Raw genomic sequence first — 21,521 nt, 5'->3', positions numbered from 1 at the left:
GAGCAGAAGCGCCTACAGTTGTGCCAACTTGCTCTTCGCTTTAAGCAGCCTGGCCACATATACCTACAATCACAGATCTAATAGTAACAATCATCAAGCTGATATGTGCAGTGGGGCACTGCTGAATCTCCAATTGAGTTGTCGTTGGTCGTAACCGGCATTGCAGCTTTTTCCCTCAGCACCCTAAACCCCGTGACCTAGAGTAGCAATCACTGGCTGCCTCAGAGCCTGGCCTAATGGGACCTTCTGCTCCATCATCGCATCAAGGATCCCGCAATAGTGTGCCATAGACAGCGCCTGCTGGCGAGAGTATTCGCGAATTAAACAGCTCCAAAGACGTGAACTGCAGATTGCCTATTCTAGGAACCCGTCACCGTTATTATCGGTAAGCTGTCGTACTTGCTTACGGTGCTTATTTTGTGTTAATAATCCTTTTCGTTTATTGGTCGATTGCTATGGCGGTTTGAATTGCGCTGCTCTATTTTTAGCACAATCTGCGTGCGTGTTTTCCTGCCTTAAGCACCCGTTACTTTGTAGCACAAAACGAGTATACTGTCTTCCACAGAAACACCTAGTCATCCCTAACACTCCTTTCCTGTTCTTACTTGAATTCTTGCATTAGCCAGCAACGAAGTTATCATTGTCTCTATATGCTTGAGGGCATTCTTCAGGAGAATACAACTAAGCCTCAAGCTAGAATTAAAACGTTCTGTTCAGCAAAGTGAAGCGAGTTCGCTGTTTAAAGTAAACTATGGGGTCTGTTCCTTTTAAACGCCACTGTATATTCAACGTGCATTCTGCAGGGTTGTCTCTCTAAGAGATTAAGCAGTTTGGCGTTCGGTGTGTCGGTGCTTCCTGTAGGCCACCTCCCCCCCCCCCCCCCCCCCAATACAGGTATTACCAACTCCTTTAAATTGAAGGCGCTCTCTCTTCGAGATTACCAGACGTAATCTGGTTATAATTTAGACAGGGTTGTGTACCCTTTAGTCTTTTTTGTTTCGGAACATAATCAGCATCTGCTTCCTCCTTGCTGCGGCATAGCGACATTCAGATGGTTTGTGCCGAGCTTCACCTCAATTTGCAGCGATGCGTCGTCGTCTTGGGACCAGAGCCAGAGAAAATCTATGCTAGCCTTAGGTGCAGTTCGTCCCAAAGGAATCGGACAAGCCACGTCCGATCCACATCCGAGTCAGGATAGGTAAAGCAACCACGTGTAGGAATTGTGATGTAGTTCTTTATAATCTTGGCTAGCATACGGCCGCTTCGTGCAATTCATGCAGCGCACGCCAGAATGCCGCGGAATCTTGGTTTGGAGGTATTGCCACATCCACATAAAGTTTTCTCATCGTTCCCTATGACTATTTCTGTTTTCACCAGTGAGGCCATTCATGGGATGCCAGCACTTGAGCATTGAAAATGAGATCAAGTGCGCTGCCTATTCATGTCTGCAAAAGCGAAGACAAACCTTTTCTACGAGGAAGGCGTGAATGCGCAGCGGAAAAGCTTGGACACGTATGTTTCTTTCAAGACGGATAGCCTCAAGAAAGCAGACCACTTCCCCGCGTCTAATGAATCACGTTTCGTAGTCTTGAGAAATAAAAGTACTTGCTTGACTTGAGAACCCTTCAGAAATTCGTTGTTTGAAGCATGACTTAGGTTATTCTAACGAGCTTTCTCTCACCACCTTTACGTTTATTTTTGGTTTATACAAGTAAGGCAACACACACTGCATGGATTTCATCGTAGCGTTGCCTTTCAAGCCTTGCTGAACCAGATGTCTTTTAGAAATTCATTGAGACAGGTGTTTGTCGACGTCAGTTGGCGCTTTGCAAAGGGGGCTCTACGAAACGAATAGACTTTCTTAGGAAGAAAAGTTTGTAGTTGGAGAAAAATTTGTGAGGAGTTCCTAATTAGGTATAAATTTTTCTTCCGCTGCAAAGTTTTCATCCCGGGAAGCCCATTGAGTTTCCTTTGTAGTTTTGTGCTACAGTCTGGTGGATTACAATTTTTTCCTTTCATGTAAGTTCTTCACACGTGTAAACGCAACCATTGAGTTAAATGAATGAAATGCGGCAGAACTTATCTTCAAATGCGTATTGCGAAAAGTTTTGTTTAAGAGCTAGCCATTGTACATTGAAAGCAAGGAAATAAGGGTGTTTCACTTTTAGCAGGGTTGTGAACACTCTATATAAGAATCAAAGAATGTGTCTGCTTGAAGGCGTGGGTCGACAAGCGTTACAGTAGGGTCGTAAGTGCAGATGTAACGACGGATGTCATAATCCGAAAAAGAAAAACTCCAGCGGTTTGTTGGAAATGCATTTGAAGTCAGCAGTACTTACCCTCGTCACAGAGCCCATACGTGCGCAGAGCATGCTGTAGAGTGTCATTAGAATGCCCAAACCTAAAGCTGAAATAAAGCAAGACGTTTTGCTGGTTAGCCATTGTGAGGGGGTCATTTTTTCCTCAATTTCACTGAAAAACTTGCATTTAAGTATGAACTAGCTACCTTATTGAAATGAGTATGGCTACAGCGGGCATACTGCCTGAAAATTTAGCAAGCTCTCTCACAATGAAAAGATACCCACTTCAGATAAATTATATATCTGTCATGCAGTGGTATTCTGTCTATTTTAATATTGGGAAGGTATTATCGTCTCAGCTTTGTAGCTACTAAGTTCGAAAATTCTTTACAGTTGATCAGCCGCGACAGGTATTAGGCAAAGATTCTTTCCTTGTTTAGTTTTAATTCTTTCACATCATTCGTTCTGCTGAGTCACCAGCCTCGGAGATGGCTGAGCTGCGGCTTCTTGTGAACCAATGTGAAACGGCATAACGAACAAGAAGCCAAGAGATGCATTACGTATTACGGACCCTAGGAAAAAGGTACCACGTAGCCTTAAAAAAATCAAGTATTCTCACACTTCAACTGCGTGCACAGAAAGTTCGCTAGGGAAGTTTTTTTTAAGCACACAAGTTACCCTTGTCAATGTCATGCCTCCTGGCAATAGTTTTCGCCCGGGAAACGTATGTCTCTTCGTTCGAATCATTGGCGGGGAAGTCAGAGAGTGAGCGTGAAACCGCTTTGATTGGAATTCGGTGAATTCTTTGAGAGCGCATTTAGCCGTCTACAGTCGACTCCTCACGCGAAAAGATACCTGGAACACAAATGCCAAGGCTTTTAAATCGGGAACATGTCTGTAGACGGCGCTGTATAGATGACCACGCAATTCGGAGTGCTTCTACAGAATTGCGGCCTCCTAGCCGTGTTGGAAAGCGCGCTTCAAAGGAAACATACATTTTTATCAAGTAGGATGTCTTGCTACCGTCTCTCTGATAAAGTAATCAACGGTGGTGACATACTTCTTTTCTAGATGGCGCCTCTTAGATTTACTTCACTGCTAATTGACGAGGTGCGTCTACAGCGGTACGTGTCCCTCACTACGTAGAAAAGTGCAATTAAAGAAATATTTTTTAATGATAAGTATAACTTCTGCAATGCCTAGGGAAAAAATCTGACGGTGGCTGACATGTTTGTTTCCCAGATTGCGCCACTTGGATATTCTAGACAGGAAAATGATGAGTACGAGGTGTCGAGTGCGTCTCCAGACGCTTGGATTTCTGGGCGTGGGAACTCTCGATGTTTTTGCAAATTGCTCCAAAGTTTCAAACATTCCGAGAAGTAACGAAAACCTTTGGCAGACTGCAAAATTGCGGCGTTGTTGTTGGAACAGAGTGACGACTCTGGCAATGAACATGTGTTGGAGCACGACAATGAATCCGACAGAGAAGATAACGACAGACGACGAGAACGACATGGAAGAGTCAGTCACAACTGGGAATTCAAAAGAATCACATGGTAGTGGAGCCGCAAGCCCTCGGCTTGTTTTTCAAAGTCCTGGGTTGACATGTGATGTTGCTTCAAGATTTTTACACTGAAACGAGCTCTTGAAGTTAAAGAGAGTGTAACACACTGTTACATAATTTTTGCATATCAAAGCTTCTTTCTTCTATAGTTTTGTTTAAGGCAATGTGTAGCTGCCCAACGTGCTGTAGCTCTTGAGTAAACATTAGGGAATATTGAAAACGTCAAGCGTCACCTCTCCGCTCGTAGGAATGCTTAAACTCCATCGTGCATTGGAACACTGCAAAATGAAACTACTCGCTCGGTAAGATAGTTACACACATTGCTGCTACGTTCACCGAAATTCTGCGTTGTCATTCCCCTGATACTTGTTTTTCTATACGAAAAAAGGGCTTTGTGGCAACGCCGGTAACAAGCTAGGCTTGTTTTCTTGAACGATAGATCATAAATTGGTGAATGAAATAAAATACAATAAGTAAATAAATAAGAATAAATAAAGTGTGCCTTTGTAACAGTGGCCGAGGTTGACAACGTATTGCGTTTGATTCCCTCGTTTCTATTTGTGTGCTCCGACGTGTTCACCCTACCAATTCTTTTTAACATCAGTTTGAATTAGCGCTAAAAGGCAAATCTTTCATGCGTACCAATAATTGTTTCGTCACGCGACCACCTAATTAACATATATGAGTGTAACTACGTTTGTAATATTTATCGGAAGGCACTGCTGTTGTACTTGTGCTTGGGGTTTTCGAGCCTTTTAGGAAATTTTGTAGCTCGAAAAATAATTTCACAGCAGGATAGAAAAATACCCCACGATTTGTTAGAGCACTCACTTTGCTCTATATATACCGCAGACAAAAAGAAATCAAGAAGAATTGTGAAACGAGAGCACGATGGTCACAAAAGCTTTATTTGTCTTCACATCGCCCAATAAACAAACAGAAAGGCGGAAAAAGCGCGCTGACAATTAGCGAAGGCGTGCAGATAGAGCACTTATTAATGCTATTATTTGAGTGGAAAGCTTGAAGAGGTAATAAAATTTCATCAGGGCAGGTTTCGCCATGAAACAGAAGTAGCAGTTTCGCCTGAAGCGCGAATCATGAATTGCAATTACAAATTAACCGGCAGCTAGCTATACGAAGTAACGATACGAGATTTATCCGCAGTGTACACTTGTAAACAACGGCATACCAACTAAATTAACAAGCACGGTGACACGGCGGCACTAGCAAACAACAACGTACATCCCGCTCGACGACCGCTGAAACTCGCTTTCAAAACGCTGGAGTGAGCAAGCGTTGTAGCAGCAGTGCGCGAGTTCACCTTCGTTCAGCGCCGCGCATGAGCGCGAACGAAGCCGAAAAAAGGGACCGTGCGGCTTCCCGGGCCACCCAGAGTAGAACGCACCCCTGCCTCCTTACCCTGCCTACGGATCGTTGCTCGCGACGGAAGACGGCGCGCTTTCTCCATGCTTCCCTGGCTTGCGTTCGCGAGATAGAGCCGCGAGCGCCAGCTCGCCCTCACGCACTTTCACTCGTGCATAGAGAAAACGCCACGCGGCGACGATTCTACCGCCCGTGAAATTTATAGGGAACCTCACCGCGACGGCGACTGCGATGCTGATGGCAGAAATGCGCCTGGAATGTCCACATAATTGATATCGCAATTAAAAAACGAACAGTAGGCACGACGCCAGTGCCCATCCTCCTACAGATTTTCACAGCAGTTCACCAACGGCACAGAGAACGAGGAGGCCTGCACGCTCTATCCTCACGCTACACCACGCAGCGCGCCGAGGAATCGCATCTCCATTCGTTTTCGCGATTGCCATTTGGCATTTAACTTGCATGTACCTTTCTTTGCGACTGCTTTGATAGGTAGACGGCGCGCTAAAGAGTGTGCCTAACCACTCATTTGCAGGGTGACTCGTGCTGTTGCGCCATGTTTAAGTCGGAGTGGCAGATTAGTCCACAATAATTAGGAACGCCGGCAGAAGGAAACCTGTGTGTGAAACGCGAGCGACAGAGAACACGCGCGATGCCTTGTAGCGCGAATACTCGATACTTGTGGTGACTAGCGGCACGAATCAGCACACGGAATGGAGTCAACTACGACGGTCAACTCGGAGGTGACGTCTGTCCTTCGTTTTCACGGGACTTGCGTGTGTGACCTTACTCGCACAATTTCCGTTCACACGCTCGAAGCGTAAATTGAACACGAGCGAAGCAGCTACAGTGCTCATTTGTTGCGTGTATGAAGTGTTATCGGCTTCGATGAACAGCACTAGTAGTGCTCATATTTAATTTACAGCAAAGCCTTTTCAAATGAGTCGGGTTGTTTTGTGAACGGAAGGAATCTGTGAGATTGTAATGCAAGGCAAGGGTGTTTTAAAGGCTTCAGTCGAAAAATACAGAGCGTATAAGGAATTGTACATAAGGTACTTAACTCGGATTCGAAGTGCACATCACGGCGAATATAGGGTCGGTGGAGGTTTCGGTTTCAACGCAGTACGTTTCTTAAAACGGTCATACGGACAGATTTAAAACGGTGAAAGAACCAGTGGTCATGGCTTTGTTTATACGTGAGGACATAGTGACGTTGAGTAATCATTAAAGGGACACTAAAGGTTACTATTAAGTCAACGTGGACTGTTGAAATACCATCCCAGAAACCTCGACACGCTTGTTTCGTGCCAAGGAGAGACTTATTTTAAGAGAAAATGCGTTCTGAAGCGTCCGCGTACCTCTAGCGCAGTTCAAATCGACCGCCCTCCGATCGAGGAGTACTGACATCATGGTCTCATAGTGACGTTGCGCCATCGGTGAGTAGAACGGCGTCCGCGGACGGCGCTACAGCTTTTCTGCGCAAACCGCAAACGCGCGGCCAGAAACAGAGCCAAGACAGAGCGAACAGCAGAGCGACAGCGGGAGTATGGTGGCTAGCGGAAGGAGAAACACGCGACCATAAGCTCGTACTTCATTCTATGACGCAAACTTCGACGCTCGTCGCAATGGACCCTGACAACGACAGATTGTCTCGCGATGGTGGGCTCAACTTCAGCGATTTGAGCACTGACGAGAGCGACCTGCTGCTGAGGGCTCGCGCTACCGGCGTCGTTGCGTACTACGACGGCGGCCTCTACACCGGCTCTCCGGAGCGGGAAAGCAACGAGGGCTTCCCACGACATCACATGGTCGTGGCATTCTCGCTGCTTGTTCCAAATGAAAGTTTCGTGAGCCAGCAGAACCCTCACAGCACGACGCGATAACGAAACTACTGAAACTCCAAAGCGTGCGCGGCGCAGAGTCGAGCCCGCAGAGTCGAGCGAAAACGAGACCTTTCGAGCACCCATATTACTGAAGGGTAACGTCAAAATGTTATTTTTTCTTAGAATCGAATAGACGTAGACAAGTAGCATTTTTTCCGTCTTATAATCGAATGAAATGATATTTTTAATACGAGTAGTTGAGTATTAGTAACACAAATTATGAGGAGTGCTTTCGTCATCGGGCTAGCACCGGAATGTCGCTGGGGGGTCTCAATTCGTGTCATGCATTTACCTCAATTTCTCGGTTACCAAAGCTCTGTTCGCGATTATATTGACGCCTTAGACGTTCTAGAACATTGCTCCACCACTTTAACTTGACTTTCTGGTAACCTTTAGTGTCCCTTTAAGCGCTGGGCGATGAAGGCACCTGTTGCATTTTTAGAGTCCTAAAAGGCGACCCTTCCATTATAGATGGTAGGCGCGACCAGCGTTGCCAGACCAGTATGCCTTTCGAGCATTCCCTGTTCCAGAATTACCAAGCTAAGAGGAGGAAGGCGGAACAAGGGCAACGTGCCAAAGAATTTTACAATAGAAGTAGTCGTATCTACATTTGAGACGAAGGCGAAGATGCAGACCTATCTAGGCAGGAGCTTGTTAATTAGGGCAATGCCTGAAAGAACTACAGAGGAAAATTTAAAGCGTAACGTAGCTACGAAGGAGAACGCATAGGTCCTAGGATGCCTTCCAGAATACGAAGTAGCCCGTTCTTATCTTTTGCTACCGGCTAGTTCATGCGGTTCTCAATAAGCCCAGCCTAAACTAAAACTCTATCCATGTCTGTGTGCTGGACATTCGAACAGAGGGTGTTTCACGCTTTCTAAAGTACCACACTTACTACAATAAGGACTGATTGCCAGTCAGAGATGCAGCGTTGGAGCAAAGTTGTTTGACTAAAGGTGACGAGGAAGCTAATGTGGTAATACTCAACTGAAGAAACTGTTACACCTACCTGTACCACGTGTAATCCACAGCACGTGGTTCTCAGCATTTTTGTATCGATGCGCAATGACATCCACGTACAAAATAGCAGCTTGAGAATTCACTGTCGAGGACACTGTACTTCAAGCGAAGAGAGAAAGAAAAGCAACGAAGACGCATTGTAATTAGGCATAATGATTGTAGTGCCATTATGCAGGGTATTTCAGCGAACACTTTAAAACTTTTTTAAAGGTTACCTGTGGCAGGTAGCTCAATTCTAGTTGATGAGCCGCTCTACTCAAAGCAGCGGACATTCCTTGGACAACAATTTAAATGCAAAATCGACTAATTAACAAGAATTCACCAATCAAGTTTCTAGCCAATTGTCCTATGACAGCTATTGCAATGTACAAATTCTAGCAGTGGACTTCGCGAGGTGGATTCACTTGCAGAGAATTCTCAGGACGACACCAGTCTCCAGACGTATATTCCGGAACTTTGCGGTGAAATGCATTGGAGTTCCAGTTACTTGTGTGCTTCAGTGCATGAAACGACGTTTTGTTAACAAATTAACTGGAGCGCCAATGGATTTCTCCGCAAAGTTCGGGAGAGTTATATCTTGAAACGGGTGTCATCTTGAATATTCGTTCCAAGTGGATCCGCCTTGCGAACTCCACCGCTAGAAATTGTAAATTGCAATATGGGTCGTAACATAATTAGTTAAAACTGTAATTACTGATCTTTTTTATAATTTAGTCGATTTTGAAACTTAATTTTTTTTGCAAGTATTGTCTGCCGCTTCCATTAGACCAGCTGATGAACTGGAATTGAACTATGTTCCACAGCCAATCTTTAAAGATTTTGAAAATGTTCGCTGAAACAACTTCTACAAAGAATTAACACTTCGTTCTCGTACCACTGTTCAGAGAGATGTAACTTTTGTGGAAATGCGTGGTTCAGTAAGCTGTGAACCTTAGAACACAAAAGCTCATAAGTCAAGCTCGGTGAATCATTTGAAATTATGAATTACCGAGGGGTTTCGTAAAAGTGCAAGTGACGAAAGAGAACCTATCGAAAGAGGTGAAGGCATTTTGTAAAATATTATCGGAGGCTCATTTGGCTTGATAGGTGTTCTATTGTTCACAAGAAATTATGCAAATGTACCAGCTTTTTTTTTCGGAGGAAGTATCTGACCACCCGAGTCAGGTTGAGAAATTTTTACACTGTGAGAGAATATGTGGTCGTTGTTGGCGCGGTTGGTGATCACCTAAAGCATTAGATTACGTATGCTTCGAAAAGCTGAACCACTAACTTCGAACGACCAGTATTCTAAAAACGCCTGCAATATGGCTAACATTTCTGCGCGAAAATTCGGATCATTATAACTAGATACAAAAAAAAATATCTAGAAGCGTGAGGATTTCATCTCGTCTGCCAAAGAGGAACCAGTAGTGATGAGTAATATGAGAAACACCAAAATAATATAATGTGCATACACATGGCTAAAACATCATTATCACATTGATTTGATAAGGCGGGTAAGTTGTTCAGAATATGCAGATCTGCCTCTTTTTCACAGGCATTGCTTTGAATATTCAGAATGATGCGCCTCAATGAGACAGCGCTTAGCAATGTAACGTGTTGTTGCAATTATTTCAGTTATACGAAGCACATCTGTTGGTATGGCGTTTAGTTAAAAATTACTGGAATGCTTAATTTTGTTCTGACTAATGTTGCTATAGATTCTTAGAATATTACTGTGGTAAATTAAAGTACTGTAGCAGCGAATTAATGTGCCTGTGGATTGATGCACTTTCTTACAAATGAATCTCCGTTTTTAGGAAAAAAATTGTTTTGTTCGCTTGAACAATGGAATCAGTATTAATAATCTTTAATATTGATAATAAGGGTGTTTCTGCAAGAAGCCAGAAGTGAAAGTTCGCACTATGTTGTTACCTGCAGAAAAATTAATATAGCATATATAACTACATTTTCCCACATCTAAGGGCAGAATGACCGCAGGTTATTGGCTAAAACAAAATTTTCATGAAATTCTAGACAAGACACCTGTGTTTCAGTACCTTGTCGCAGCGCTCACGATACCAGCGAGAAATAACCCAGAAAATCCAGGAACATCCATCAGGTATGTGTTGATATAATATGGCACAATCTGCAAATTACCAAAATTGGAATAAAACATACCTTAGCCGACCCCACCAGAATTGTGAGAGCACTTTAGTATTCTGGCGCTAACTTCCGCAGTAAAGTTCAAAACTTTTTTTTCTCTCTATTCGAGGACGCAAATGCAAAATGTTAGGTAAGACAAAATATTAAGCTTAGGCTTCTGAAATAACGAACTTCTCATTCGTAACGAACTGGTAATTCGTCCTAAGGCTTAGGAGTGCATGGGTTCCTCAGGACCCGTTTGTCAAGGAATAGTGGTTGGCCGGAGTTTTGCGTGGCGTACCTGTAGGACTTATTAATGGGGCTCACTGTAAACCGCTTCAAAATCAACATTAGTTGCTTTTCTACATTCGTTTTGACTCTTTTACTGGTTCGGTCGGGTTTCGGCGCAATTCTTGTGATGTACACCATACGCGACCCTAGCTTATGCTACTATAATAATTAGCCGGCCAAAATGGCTCGCTTACTTGGTCTATGCTGGAAATTTCTCCCAGCAACGTTGGATCGCAGCCCCGAAACCAAAGTGTAAGAGCGACTCCAAGGAACAGACCTGTGAAATATATCAGGACGAGAAGCAGGGCGCTTGTCTGAGCGGTCCTGAAAGAGGTTTATGTAAAAAAAATATTATACGTACAATTAGCTCACGCATACACTGTTCCAATGAAATAGAGTGCATTGTATGGTTTGGAAGAGGAAAATGTGTTATCGAAACAAGATAGAAGTCTGCAGAAAGTGGGAGATTTGAAGTGGCCACCAGTTGTTGAGGAAATATGTCACTGGATATAACATTTCGACAAGCACCTTGTCAATACATTGGCTTAGGCGACATTCCTCGTTCGACCACTGTGGACCACTGTGGGTCACTGCACGTATTACGAAGTCTATCATATCATCCCTCCCTTTTATTTTCTTTCACCAGATTTTAAAATGTGGCAATAGAATGACGGGTGTCTTGCGACGTTTTGCAATCAATAGCACAGCTTATTCACTGCATATCACAATTGGTGAAAGCACATAGCATAAACTTCTTCTTTTCAATTTCAATTAAATGCAAACACCAGACGAATTCCCGCCATATGCACAGCCGTAATGTGCCATAATATCGCGGTCACTCCCCATGTGCTGGAAGTGCGAAGGAATGCATGCATGATGCCTATATCTTTGTTCAGCTGAGTGTACTCGCACGGGGAGGCTATGTCCCGGCGTTTCACACGCGCAAAGGTGGGGGGGGGGGGGGGAGCAGAACGTGCGCGCGTTATGGGGGAGGAGAAGGAGGAGAAGTGGAATAGGGAAGCACGTCTCTCCGCTTCCACTGCGACCGAGACCGCGCGCGCCCTATCTTGGAGGTAATCGGCGTCATGCTCGGAGGCTAGCCGAGCAGAGATATCTGATGTCATCGCCTCGCGCGCCTAGCTGGCGTTCAAACGAGCGGAAGCGCGACAGGCAAGTCGCTCACCGCTACCGCCGCTCATGATTACGCCAGCTTTCCGACATGGAGCGCCTGCGGTCATCGAGTTAGATGTGTTCATGTTTACCTGTGCATGCGTGACACCGTGCTTTTTAGCTTATTCAGTAAGCGAATGTTTAGAACAGTTTATACAGTTATAAAGACTACTTATGTTAGGGCATTTAGCAGTCGAATAATTTTCATTCCCAATCAAAGCTTCGCCACTCGGGCAATATTGCGTTTTTATTTAAAGGGGCCCTGAACCACGTCACGGGCTTGGTGAAATAACATAGTTCGCGGGTAGCATACGCTGCTTTGAACGTTTCAGCCAAGTTTTGCTGTCGTCCGCAAAGCGTGGAGCTCACAAGCCGATCGCGAAATCACTTTTCTTTTAAACGCTCTGTTTTCAACAGAAGGTCCTGTTCTCACTCTCTATTCCAGACCCATTATTTCGTCATCGGACGGACTATTTTGTCATACCTTTAGGCGGCTGCTATCGGCCGATAGCTGACATCAAGTTGCGGTCGGCTACATCACGTAGATACAACGGATCGTGGAAGACAACGCCGTTTAGCTTTTGTGTAGTGCGTCGTAGGCACCAAAGGTGGAAGTGATGGCGTCTACGTTAAGATCCAAAATTAACTTTGAACTACACGCTACGGTGACATTTAGAAGGCCGTTGTGGGTACGCCCCAGTGCCCCATAGCCTTCGCAGTGCAAGGTATTGATGAAGTAACAGGAGCACAGCGGATGCCGTGTTTGATTGCCGATTATTCCGCTTCTGCTGAGCGCACTGAAGTACTTATTGCGGCAAAGTATTTCTGCAACTGCCTCCTTTCACTTCAAGTGACTTACCCCCCTTCTATAAGAATTGATTCAGGTCTCCTTTAGGCATACAGCATGAAACATCCGTTGTGCAGCACTTGTAACATATATTGTTGAATAACAGCTTAGCATGTACTATACAGTGTTTGTTACGTATAACAAGATCGGAACAAGAGTCATAAGCATACGAATTAAACGTTATATGAGAACTGTCCTCATTCGTATGACGAAGCCGTTTACAAAGCTCGAAAATAAGCACAACTGAATCTGGTAGCGTGAAACACGTGCATATCGCCAAGAAAAGTGGCAAATATTTTGACATGTTTCCTGCGATCAGCTATCCTTGCAGTGTTCGCCACAAAGGGGGAGCCTTGACAAAATAAGGTATCCTTTGCGCAGTTCCCTCTGCAAAGAACGCACTTGAAGAATCGTCAAAACAGTGGTGTCAACGGGAACTTTACCCTGCTTGAGGTAGACGAACTGTAGCTGTACCGAAAATGAGCTTGTTAGACGCCTAACAATTGGTGGCCTCTCGTCGAAGAGTTTTGTATACAAACTCCTGCCCATAGTACTATAACTAATAAGCAAAAAAAAAAAAAGATTGGAAGAGACAGGGTAAGGTGTAGTATGTTATCAGGCGAATTGCTTTAATTTCTTGTTTCTCAGTGTTATCCATCCTCCCTGCACGTCAGACAACACTGGATAAAATTACGGTCCTAACTGGTAAGTAAGCATAACTTCACTGTGAGTAAGATACAAGTGCTGATAGATTAATACGTTCCAGGTCTGATTTTTTTGCCTGAGTTCTTCGCTTTCGCTTACTCTCGCACTGATGGTACCTGTACGTTTCTCTTCATGCAACAGCTCTGTCCTTCTAGACCTGGTCCCAAAACTCCACATGAAGGTCGGTGAAACGATGGGACATCTTTCTGCATTGAACTCTCTTTAACATCAAAAGATGTACCAAGGAACGACAGCGCTGTGGCAATAAAAGTACCTAGACGTTCATTTCATTAGAATTAAGAAGCAATATAGCGCGATCGCCCCATCTGTGCGCTGCTTTTTAGTTAGATTTACAATCAATACAAAACCATAATCGAAATATGCCTTTTTCTTTAGCATGACTGCTTGCTTTTTTGGCAAAGTTTGCGCATCCAAAACTGTACTGACTTAATTCCACACGCCTTGTTCTGGAGTTTATAAGGTCTTTATTCTTTATTCTTTATTCATCAATTACCCCGCAGCGCCCGAAGGCGTTGCAGCAGGGGGGTTACAACATGGAATAAAATACATCTTCGTTCACACAATGCACTTGCTTTTCAGTCAGCCTATTCCACTGCTTAATTGTTCGAACAAAAAATGAGTTGGCATACATGTTCGTCTTGGCAGGGTACTCGAGGATTTTGCAACTATGATCAGTTCGTTTTGAAATGTAATGAGGTTTGTGTAAGTAAATTTCCCTATTAATTCCTGTTTTATTGTAGTAAATTGAATATAGAAATTTTAATCTCAGTTTATTGCGGCGGGCAGAAAGCGATTCCCATCCTAGCTCAGCCTTCATTGCAGTGCAGCTCTCCTTTCTTCCGTACCGCCCCAAGACGAACCTGGCAGCACGGTTTTGTATTTTTTCCAGAGCGGCAATGAAGGTTACCTCGTGGGGGTCCCACACAACACAGCCATATTCTAAGAGTGGTCGAACACAAGTTGTATATGCCATACGTTTTAAATTCGCATGTGAACATCGCAGGTTTCTCTGAATGAAATTCAAAGCTTTACCAGCTTTGGCTATGATACTTTCTACCTGTGGTTTCCACGAACATTCAGACGACAGTAGCACACCTAAATACTTATACGTACTGCCTTGCTTCAATAGTACGTTGTTCAGATGATACTGTGACTGAATTGGTTTCTTCTTTTTAGTAAATGAGAGATGTACACACTTTGTTATGTTCAAAGTCATTTTCCATTTAGTACACCAATCATGAATGATTGTTAGGTTGTTCTGAAGTTCAATTGTATCATTGTGATGGGAAATTTTTTTGTACACAACACAGTCATCCGCAAACAACCGTAGAGAAGATGAAATTCCTGCAGAGATATCATTAATGTACACCAAAAATAATAACGGACCCAGAACGGAGCCCTGTGGGACTCCTGACGTAACATTTGCATATTCGGAGCATTTTCCATTCAGTATTACACATTGCCTTCTTTGTGAAAGGTAACATTCAATCCATTTAAAAACAGTTGCATCAATGTGTAGGGTATTAAGTTTAAACAATAAGAGTGAATGTGATACCGTGTCGAAGGCTTTCCGAAAATCCAGGAACACACCGTCTACCTGTCCTCCTGCATCTACGCTGGATATTATGTCATGATAAAACTCAACTAGTTGTGTTGTGCAAGATAGTCCCCTACGAAATCCATGCTGCTCGTTAATTAGTACCTTATGCTTATTTAGATGATTTAGTATTTGTTTGTATAATATATGTTCAAGTATTTTACACGGGATAGACGTAAGTGATATTGGCCTGTAGTTACCAACGTCTTTCTTGGACCCACCTTTATGTATCGGAACAACGTGTGCAATTTTCCAGTCATGGGGTAAAATACCTGTCGATAAAGATTTTTCAAAAATTAAATAAAGGTACATAGAAATCGGCCCCGCGCAACGTTTGAGTACACGTGGAGAAATACCATCCGGACCACTAGATTTACTCTCATCAATATCTTTCAATAGTTTTTCAATTCCATTAATACTAAGCTCAACAGGAAGCATAGGCGAAATATTAGTTGTAGGTTGATGAATATGACAGGTGTGGTTGGGTAAGAATACCGAATGAAAGAAGTTGTTTAGGCAGGCAGCTTTATCTTCGTCTTCCATAATTATCCTACCGTTATAATTTAACTCCTGTATTCCGAAGGAATCTGATCCACACTGTTTTAAGTGCTTCCAAAACATTTTAGGGTTTGATTTCATTTTGTTGCTCAGCTCGTTGAAGTAGTCATCTTTAGCTTTTCCTATTTTTAGCTTATATTCGCGGGTAATCGTATGTAGTTTTGTAAAATGAGCAGCTGATTTGCTTTTCTTGAATGCGTTAAATGCCCTCATCCTTTTCTTGATAAGCTTTAGTATATGTGTTGTCACCCATGGCTGTTTGCGCTTTTTAAGCCGTGAAGAATCAACATTGGGGATATGTACACTTACCAGCTCGAGTAACATATCTTTAAAATTGTCCCACATATCGTGCACATTACGCTCCTCAGATAAGCACTCGAAAACAGAAAAGAAATTACGAAGTTTCTCAGAAATTGCATCGTAGTCACCCTTCTCATAAAAGTAGACCCTCCTAGTCGTGGATAACTTCGCACGGTTCTTTTCTTTATGGATAACGGCAACAACAGCCAGATGGTCGCTAATTCCCGGAATGACATTCACATTTCTTATGAAATCCGGCGAGTTACAAAACAGCAAGTCTAACACAGCGCCATTGCGAGTAGGATCGGTGACGTACTGCGTCAGACCAAACGTGTCTACAATATTTTTCATCGCAAAGTTCAGGCGCCCGCCAGAACTTATACACGTATCATTGCACCAAGATAACCCAGGCAGATTAAAATCCCCCCCAAGAAGTATCGTCTGAGCTGACGCCTCTGTGAGAATGTCATATAATGTTTGCACTGTGCTGATATCTGAGTTGGGCGAGCGATAAACCACACCAACAATGAACGTGAAATTATCTGATAGGACTATCTTGCACCATACAGACTCCAGTGCATTGCACTTATAATCAATTGCTGAAGACTGTAGTGATGAATGAACAAGCAAAAAGACGCCCCCACCTGCAGTGGGCCTATCTTTGCGATAGACGACGTAGTTTTCTGGAAACACCTCACTATCAGCAATTGAAGGCTTTAACCAAGATTCGGTGCCAAGGACTATGTCAGCGTCAACACTTTCTATCAACCCAGAAAGTTCGGCTGTTTTATTAACGACGCTTCGGCAGTTCACGACGACAGCAACGAGTCGTCGACATCGGTAGTTCTGCTTTTTTCTGGTCTGTCACTGCCTACGCAATGGAACGACCTCTTCTTTGTCTTCATCCCACCTGAAAGCCCTGCCGTTGATAATCAGTTTGTCAAAATTCAGTTTTACTTTATTGTTCTTATCCTCTCTTTTTGCCTTAGCGTATTCCCATAACTTCTTCCTAATACTTCTTGTTTCAGTTGAGTAATCTTCGCCGACGCTGTACTGCGATTCCTTAAATTTTTTAGCATTAAGACGCACTGCCTGGCGTTCTTTGTACAAGGAAAATTTGACAATAATCGGTCTTTTTCTATTTTCTTTATAGCGTCCTAAGCGGTGTGCCCTTTCCAGAGACCCGAGCTCAATTCCAAGGCTCGTTTTACAAATGTTCTTTACCATAGCTTCGGATTCATCCCATGATTCTGAGGGTTTATCTTCAACCCCATAGAAAACAAGATTTTTCCGGCGACTTCTGTTCTCTAGGTCGTTTGTTTTCTTCTGCAAATCTTTTACCTGTTGCATGAGATGCCGTATTATAGCTGCCTGTTCTGTAGCAATCACACTGATGTCCTTTATCTGGTTCTGAGTTTGGCTGAGATTATTTTTCACTTCCATCAGCATGTTCTCATTCCTTTCGAACCTGGCTTCGATGCCGTTTAACTTTGAAATTAAAGTTTCCTGCCCACTGCGCAAACATTGCAGCAGTTCCATCTCCGGTGCGTTAGTAGGCCCCGGATTTAGTTCAACGTCCCCCGCGAGTATTAACAACAAAATCAAGTAGAGCACTCTGTTGGAAAATAAACGGAATCCCTTCAGACGCAATCTGTGCATGTTGCATCCGCGATTTTTGTTACAAACACTTGGCATCGTGGGAGGAGCCGGCAACGCACACACTAGCTTCTGAAATTCAGATTGATAGTAATGACTAACCTGCACCAGCAACAGCGGCATTAGCGTCATGTCGGCAAGTGTGCCGGCTCCAAATCCCACGAAGCCATCGCGCCGAGTGTCTATATAGCCTTGATCGGCATCACGTGGGTCCTGTTGGTCGAAGTCGATTGGTCGGTCCTCGCTGATCCATCCATGGTTCGCACCACGCATGCTGCCAACGATAGATGACGATTCATGCACACGGGTGGATGATAGCCGAGATATTGCAGACGTTATCCAGGGCTTCGACGAAAAAGGCCATGCCCCGTGTTCCTCTGCTTCGAGACGAACCGCCGAGACAAGGACCAAATGTACCTGCACCAGCAACAGCGGCATTAGCGTCATGTCGGCAAGTGTGCCGGCTCCAAATCCCACGAAGCCATCGCACCGAGTGTCTATATAGCCTTGATCGGCATCACGTGGGTCCTGTTGGTCGAAGTCGATTGGTCGGTCCTCGCTGATCCATCCATGGTTCGCACCACGCATGCTGCCAACGATAGATGACGATTCATGCACACGGGTGGATGATAGCCGAGATATTGCAGACGTTATCCAGGGCTTCGACGAAAAAGGCCATGCCCCGTGTTCCTCTGCTTCGAGACGAACCGCCGAGACAAGGACCAAATGTACCTGCACCAGCAACAGCGGCATTAGCGTCATGTCGGCAAGTGTGCCGGCTCCAACTCCCAGGTCAAGGCTGTTAACGACTTCGCGATCCCGATTTAGCCACTGCATAAATAAAGCAAGTGGACTCGCCAAACATCGAGGCACATCTCATGGAGTTGGGTTCTAACGCACCTTTCCGCGCGTTTTTAACCTCCTCAGACCACACGTTCCTGTACGGGGACATTGGTTCTCAGGTTCTGACTGAAGACTGAGCTTTTATAGATCAGAGAACTGGTGTCCCTGTCGGAGGACAAGCATTGTGACACCATCTGTGAAGAGCGGGGAGGGTTTGTTCGCTTCGTCGAGAAGGCAACATGGCTGCAATCAGCACGAGCACGTTTTACTCACGACGGCAAGGTAAGAGCAATTTGATCATTGATAACGAATTTTATGGAAACCTTATGCTACGTTTTTAGAATTGTTATGGTTGAGAGAACATTTTAAGTGGTGTTCCTTGCGAAAATACACTGTCTTCTGTCAGGCGCTGCGCACTTAATGAAATGTCCCTGTACAGGGACGCTGGGTCTTAGCGCTGACAGTTCTTGATTGGTTTTGTGTACAAAGATTTTTTTTGTACACGTTTGGAAGCTATAAAATAAATCAATATTCTTGTATATTTCAGGCCTACCCCTTAGCAAGGCCGAGGAAATACTGACTTCCAATATGTGATCGCGATGACTCCGACATATCAGACTCTGAAAGTGAAAGAGAAGATGATGCATACAACTGTGACACCGAGGAGTACACTGATGCCTCATCGGATAGTGACAGTGAAGAATAAAACTGCTCAAAATTCACAGCGTCGTGTCTTGTGGAGAGCAGCGAGTACAGCTCCAGAGAATACTGTGCCTGATCCAGCGACTGGCTGTGTTTTTTCAGAAGACAGATGTGATTTCCCTCCACTAATCAGACCTAGTAAAGACTGCCTTTCTCAAAGAGCACTAGTAATCAATGACGGTTCGTCCATGTTTGGTGGCTTGTGCGAGTGGTTTTTCGTAAGCCAATTTGATGCTGTACGAATGCCTCAGAGCGAGACAGACCGCACCAAGGAAATTTTTCACTTCCACAATACCACATAACGTGAACAACGACAATCAGGCAAACAGCTCTCTGCAAAATAGAGTTGATCTCTCGGCCTCTCTCTCTCTGGCTGTGCGTCTTCGTGATATTCGATAGCGATGCAATATTTTTTCCTCATACAGCCAACCTCTTCAATTAACAAGTCTGCGCGACGGCTTGATACATTTGCACTGTGGAATATTGTCCCGTCTAAAGTGCCATGCATTGAAATCACACATTTGACAGCATAAATGTTGAGATTGCCGCGAATAAGGCGCAATATTGGCGAAGTATGATACTTTAGTTGAAAATCAGTTCCTCTCAATAAACCTCTCGGCAGTCCCAAACATCGCGTTCTCTGCAAATCGCAGTTACTTACTCGCACCTTTGAGCGTCCTTGAGTGTCCGAGATGCCAGCAGCCTTTGAGCAACAACTTGATCCCAACATACGCGGTAGATCGCCATAGCCGAGGTTCCCAAGGAACAGGCCCAAATTGTTTCGTCACTGGTTAGATCAAAGCTGTAACTGTTGTCGAGAAAAAGACTTCCAATTAGGGAAGCCGGTGGGGATCCACAGAATGCACAGCATATACTTATGAAATATTACTCTAATCATAAATATCATGAGGTTAGTGAGGGAAGTGGTTTAGAAAAGCAGCGAACTTACAGAAATCAAGTATCAAATATAGGCTACTGAGGGCATAGGAAAAAAAAGATATAAGTGTGGAGAGGTTGGCGCAGCAAGCCTTTGTAAAGTGATTACGATTTTATTCGAATATATTTTGGAGAAGCTTCCGCCGAAACAATATTTTTATCGGAATTGTGTGCTTGTTTTCGTTCAGTTATATAATCGGATGTGCGGAAGGCGGCCTAGGTTATTCCGTCAGGCTATTAGCTCCCAGGCCTCCGAGTGGCGCTTTCTCGCGAGTGATGCCGCGCCTCGCATACGCTCGTTGCGTGACGAAACATGAAGCAACACGATGCTCCCTGCTCGCCTGCTCGAATTTTCGAATGGAGAGTTCCCATGTTTGTAGAACAGCATCTACATTATGTTCCAGAACACTTTCTTTGCAAGATACAGCGAAATCACCGTCGTTACCACACTAAGTATGGACTGCTGTGGGTGCCGTCTGCTAGCCATTAGAATGTATACGTGCGTGTGCGGCGGCAGATTGTCGTTATTGCTCTCTTGTTGTCGTGGAATAACCATAATGACTTGTCAGCTCTTTTAATGCGGCAGTACACTTAGGGTAGTTCAGGAACTTGCGGGGGTTATGTATGCATGCATGCACACATACATACAAAACGCCTGGAAAGTTTTGATTGATTGATTGATTGATTGATTGATTGATTGATTGATTGATTGATTGATTGATTGATTGATTGACGGACGGAGCTAACACTATTCTCGGCTTTTTGGGTCATTGTGTAGCAAATTGAGCAAATGCTCAAATGGGTAGCGGATTGGTCTGCTGTGACTAACTTGGGTGGATGAGTAAGTGCGAATGTGTACCTATGTGTTCCTGATAATTTTCTTTTACTCTTTGGCGTACAACTGACACCAAGCTACATGGATAGAACAGCTTTTTTTAATTTAGGTTGTCTCAATCCGCTGATAGTGCTCCAGACAAGCATCTACATTTACTGCTTAGTTATTGTGTAGTACACAAACACACACACATATACATATATATATAGGGCGGGTATTTTTATGTTTTACGGAATTTTTGAATATAGCCTGTTGCAGATAACATATTACTTGAGCTGAGTTATTTAGAAAGCTGGGTATTATTTTCAGAAGAACTTGAAATGCCTAATCGCTAACAGAAATAGCTAACAAAATTTCCCTAATCATCTTCTGAAGTAATTACTTAACGGCACATATTGCAATTTGAGAATTGTAGGTGATGAACTTGCAAGGCTATCTACTTTGAATGAATTTCCAGAATGACGCGAGCTTGGCGATGTGCGTCATCAAACACGCCGTAAAAATGCACTATTGTTCCACATACATGTTTAAAAAGCAAGCGTAACTGAAAGGCCCATGTATTTTGTCTCCTACTTTGGGAAATAATATCGCGAAACTAGTGTCATCTTGGAAATTTATTTCAAGGGGATGCGTCTTGAAAGCTTAACAGTGTTGCGACTCTGGGCTCGAAGACGTGGGATTCTCTTTCCCCGTGAAGGGGTGAGTGAAGGTGAGGCTGGGTCCGATATTCAGGACGTTGGACAAACACATATATATTTACATAAGTACAAGAAAATGCAAAGAAAT

General features: G+C 43.9%; 1 protein-coding gene across 1 annotated transcript in view; it reads right to left on the bottom strand.

Annotated features, from left to right (window-relative positions):
• Nucleotides 1–18,181, bottom strand: part of LOC142586217 (sodium-coupled monocarboxylate transporter 2-like) — a 32,787-nt gene extending 14,606 nt beyond the window's left edge. Inside the window, exons 1-6 of the mRNA XM_075697467.1 lie at nt 17,522–18,181; nt 16,335–16,477; nt 10,760–10,889; nt 10,190–10,278; nt 8,140–8,249; nt 2,340–2,407 (exon numbers count right to left, since the gene is read on the bottom strand). Coding sequence (XP_075553582.1) covers nt 2,340–2,407; nt 8,140–8,249; nt 10,190–10,278; nt 10,760–10,889; nt 16,335–16,477; nt 17,522–18,181 — 1,200 coding nt within the window. The remainder of the gene's footprint in view (nt 1–2,339; nt 2,408–8,139; nt 8,250–10,189; nt 10,279–10,759; nt 10,890–16,334; nt 16,478–17,521) is intronic.
• Nucleotides 18,182–21,521: the final 3,340 nt, after the last annotated feature.

This window comes from Dermacentor variabilis, chromosome 6 (assembly GCF_050947875.1).
Source record: "Dermacentor variabilis isolate Ectoservices chromosome 6, ASM5094787v1, whole genome shotgun sequence".
Lineage (NCBI taxonomy): Eukaryota > Metazoa > Arthropoda > Arachnida > Ixodida > Ixodidae > Dermacentor > Dermacentor variabilis.
Note: the sequence above shows the minus strand (reverse complement) of the source record. Positions and strands in the feature narration are given on the sequence as shown.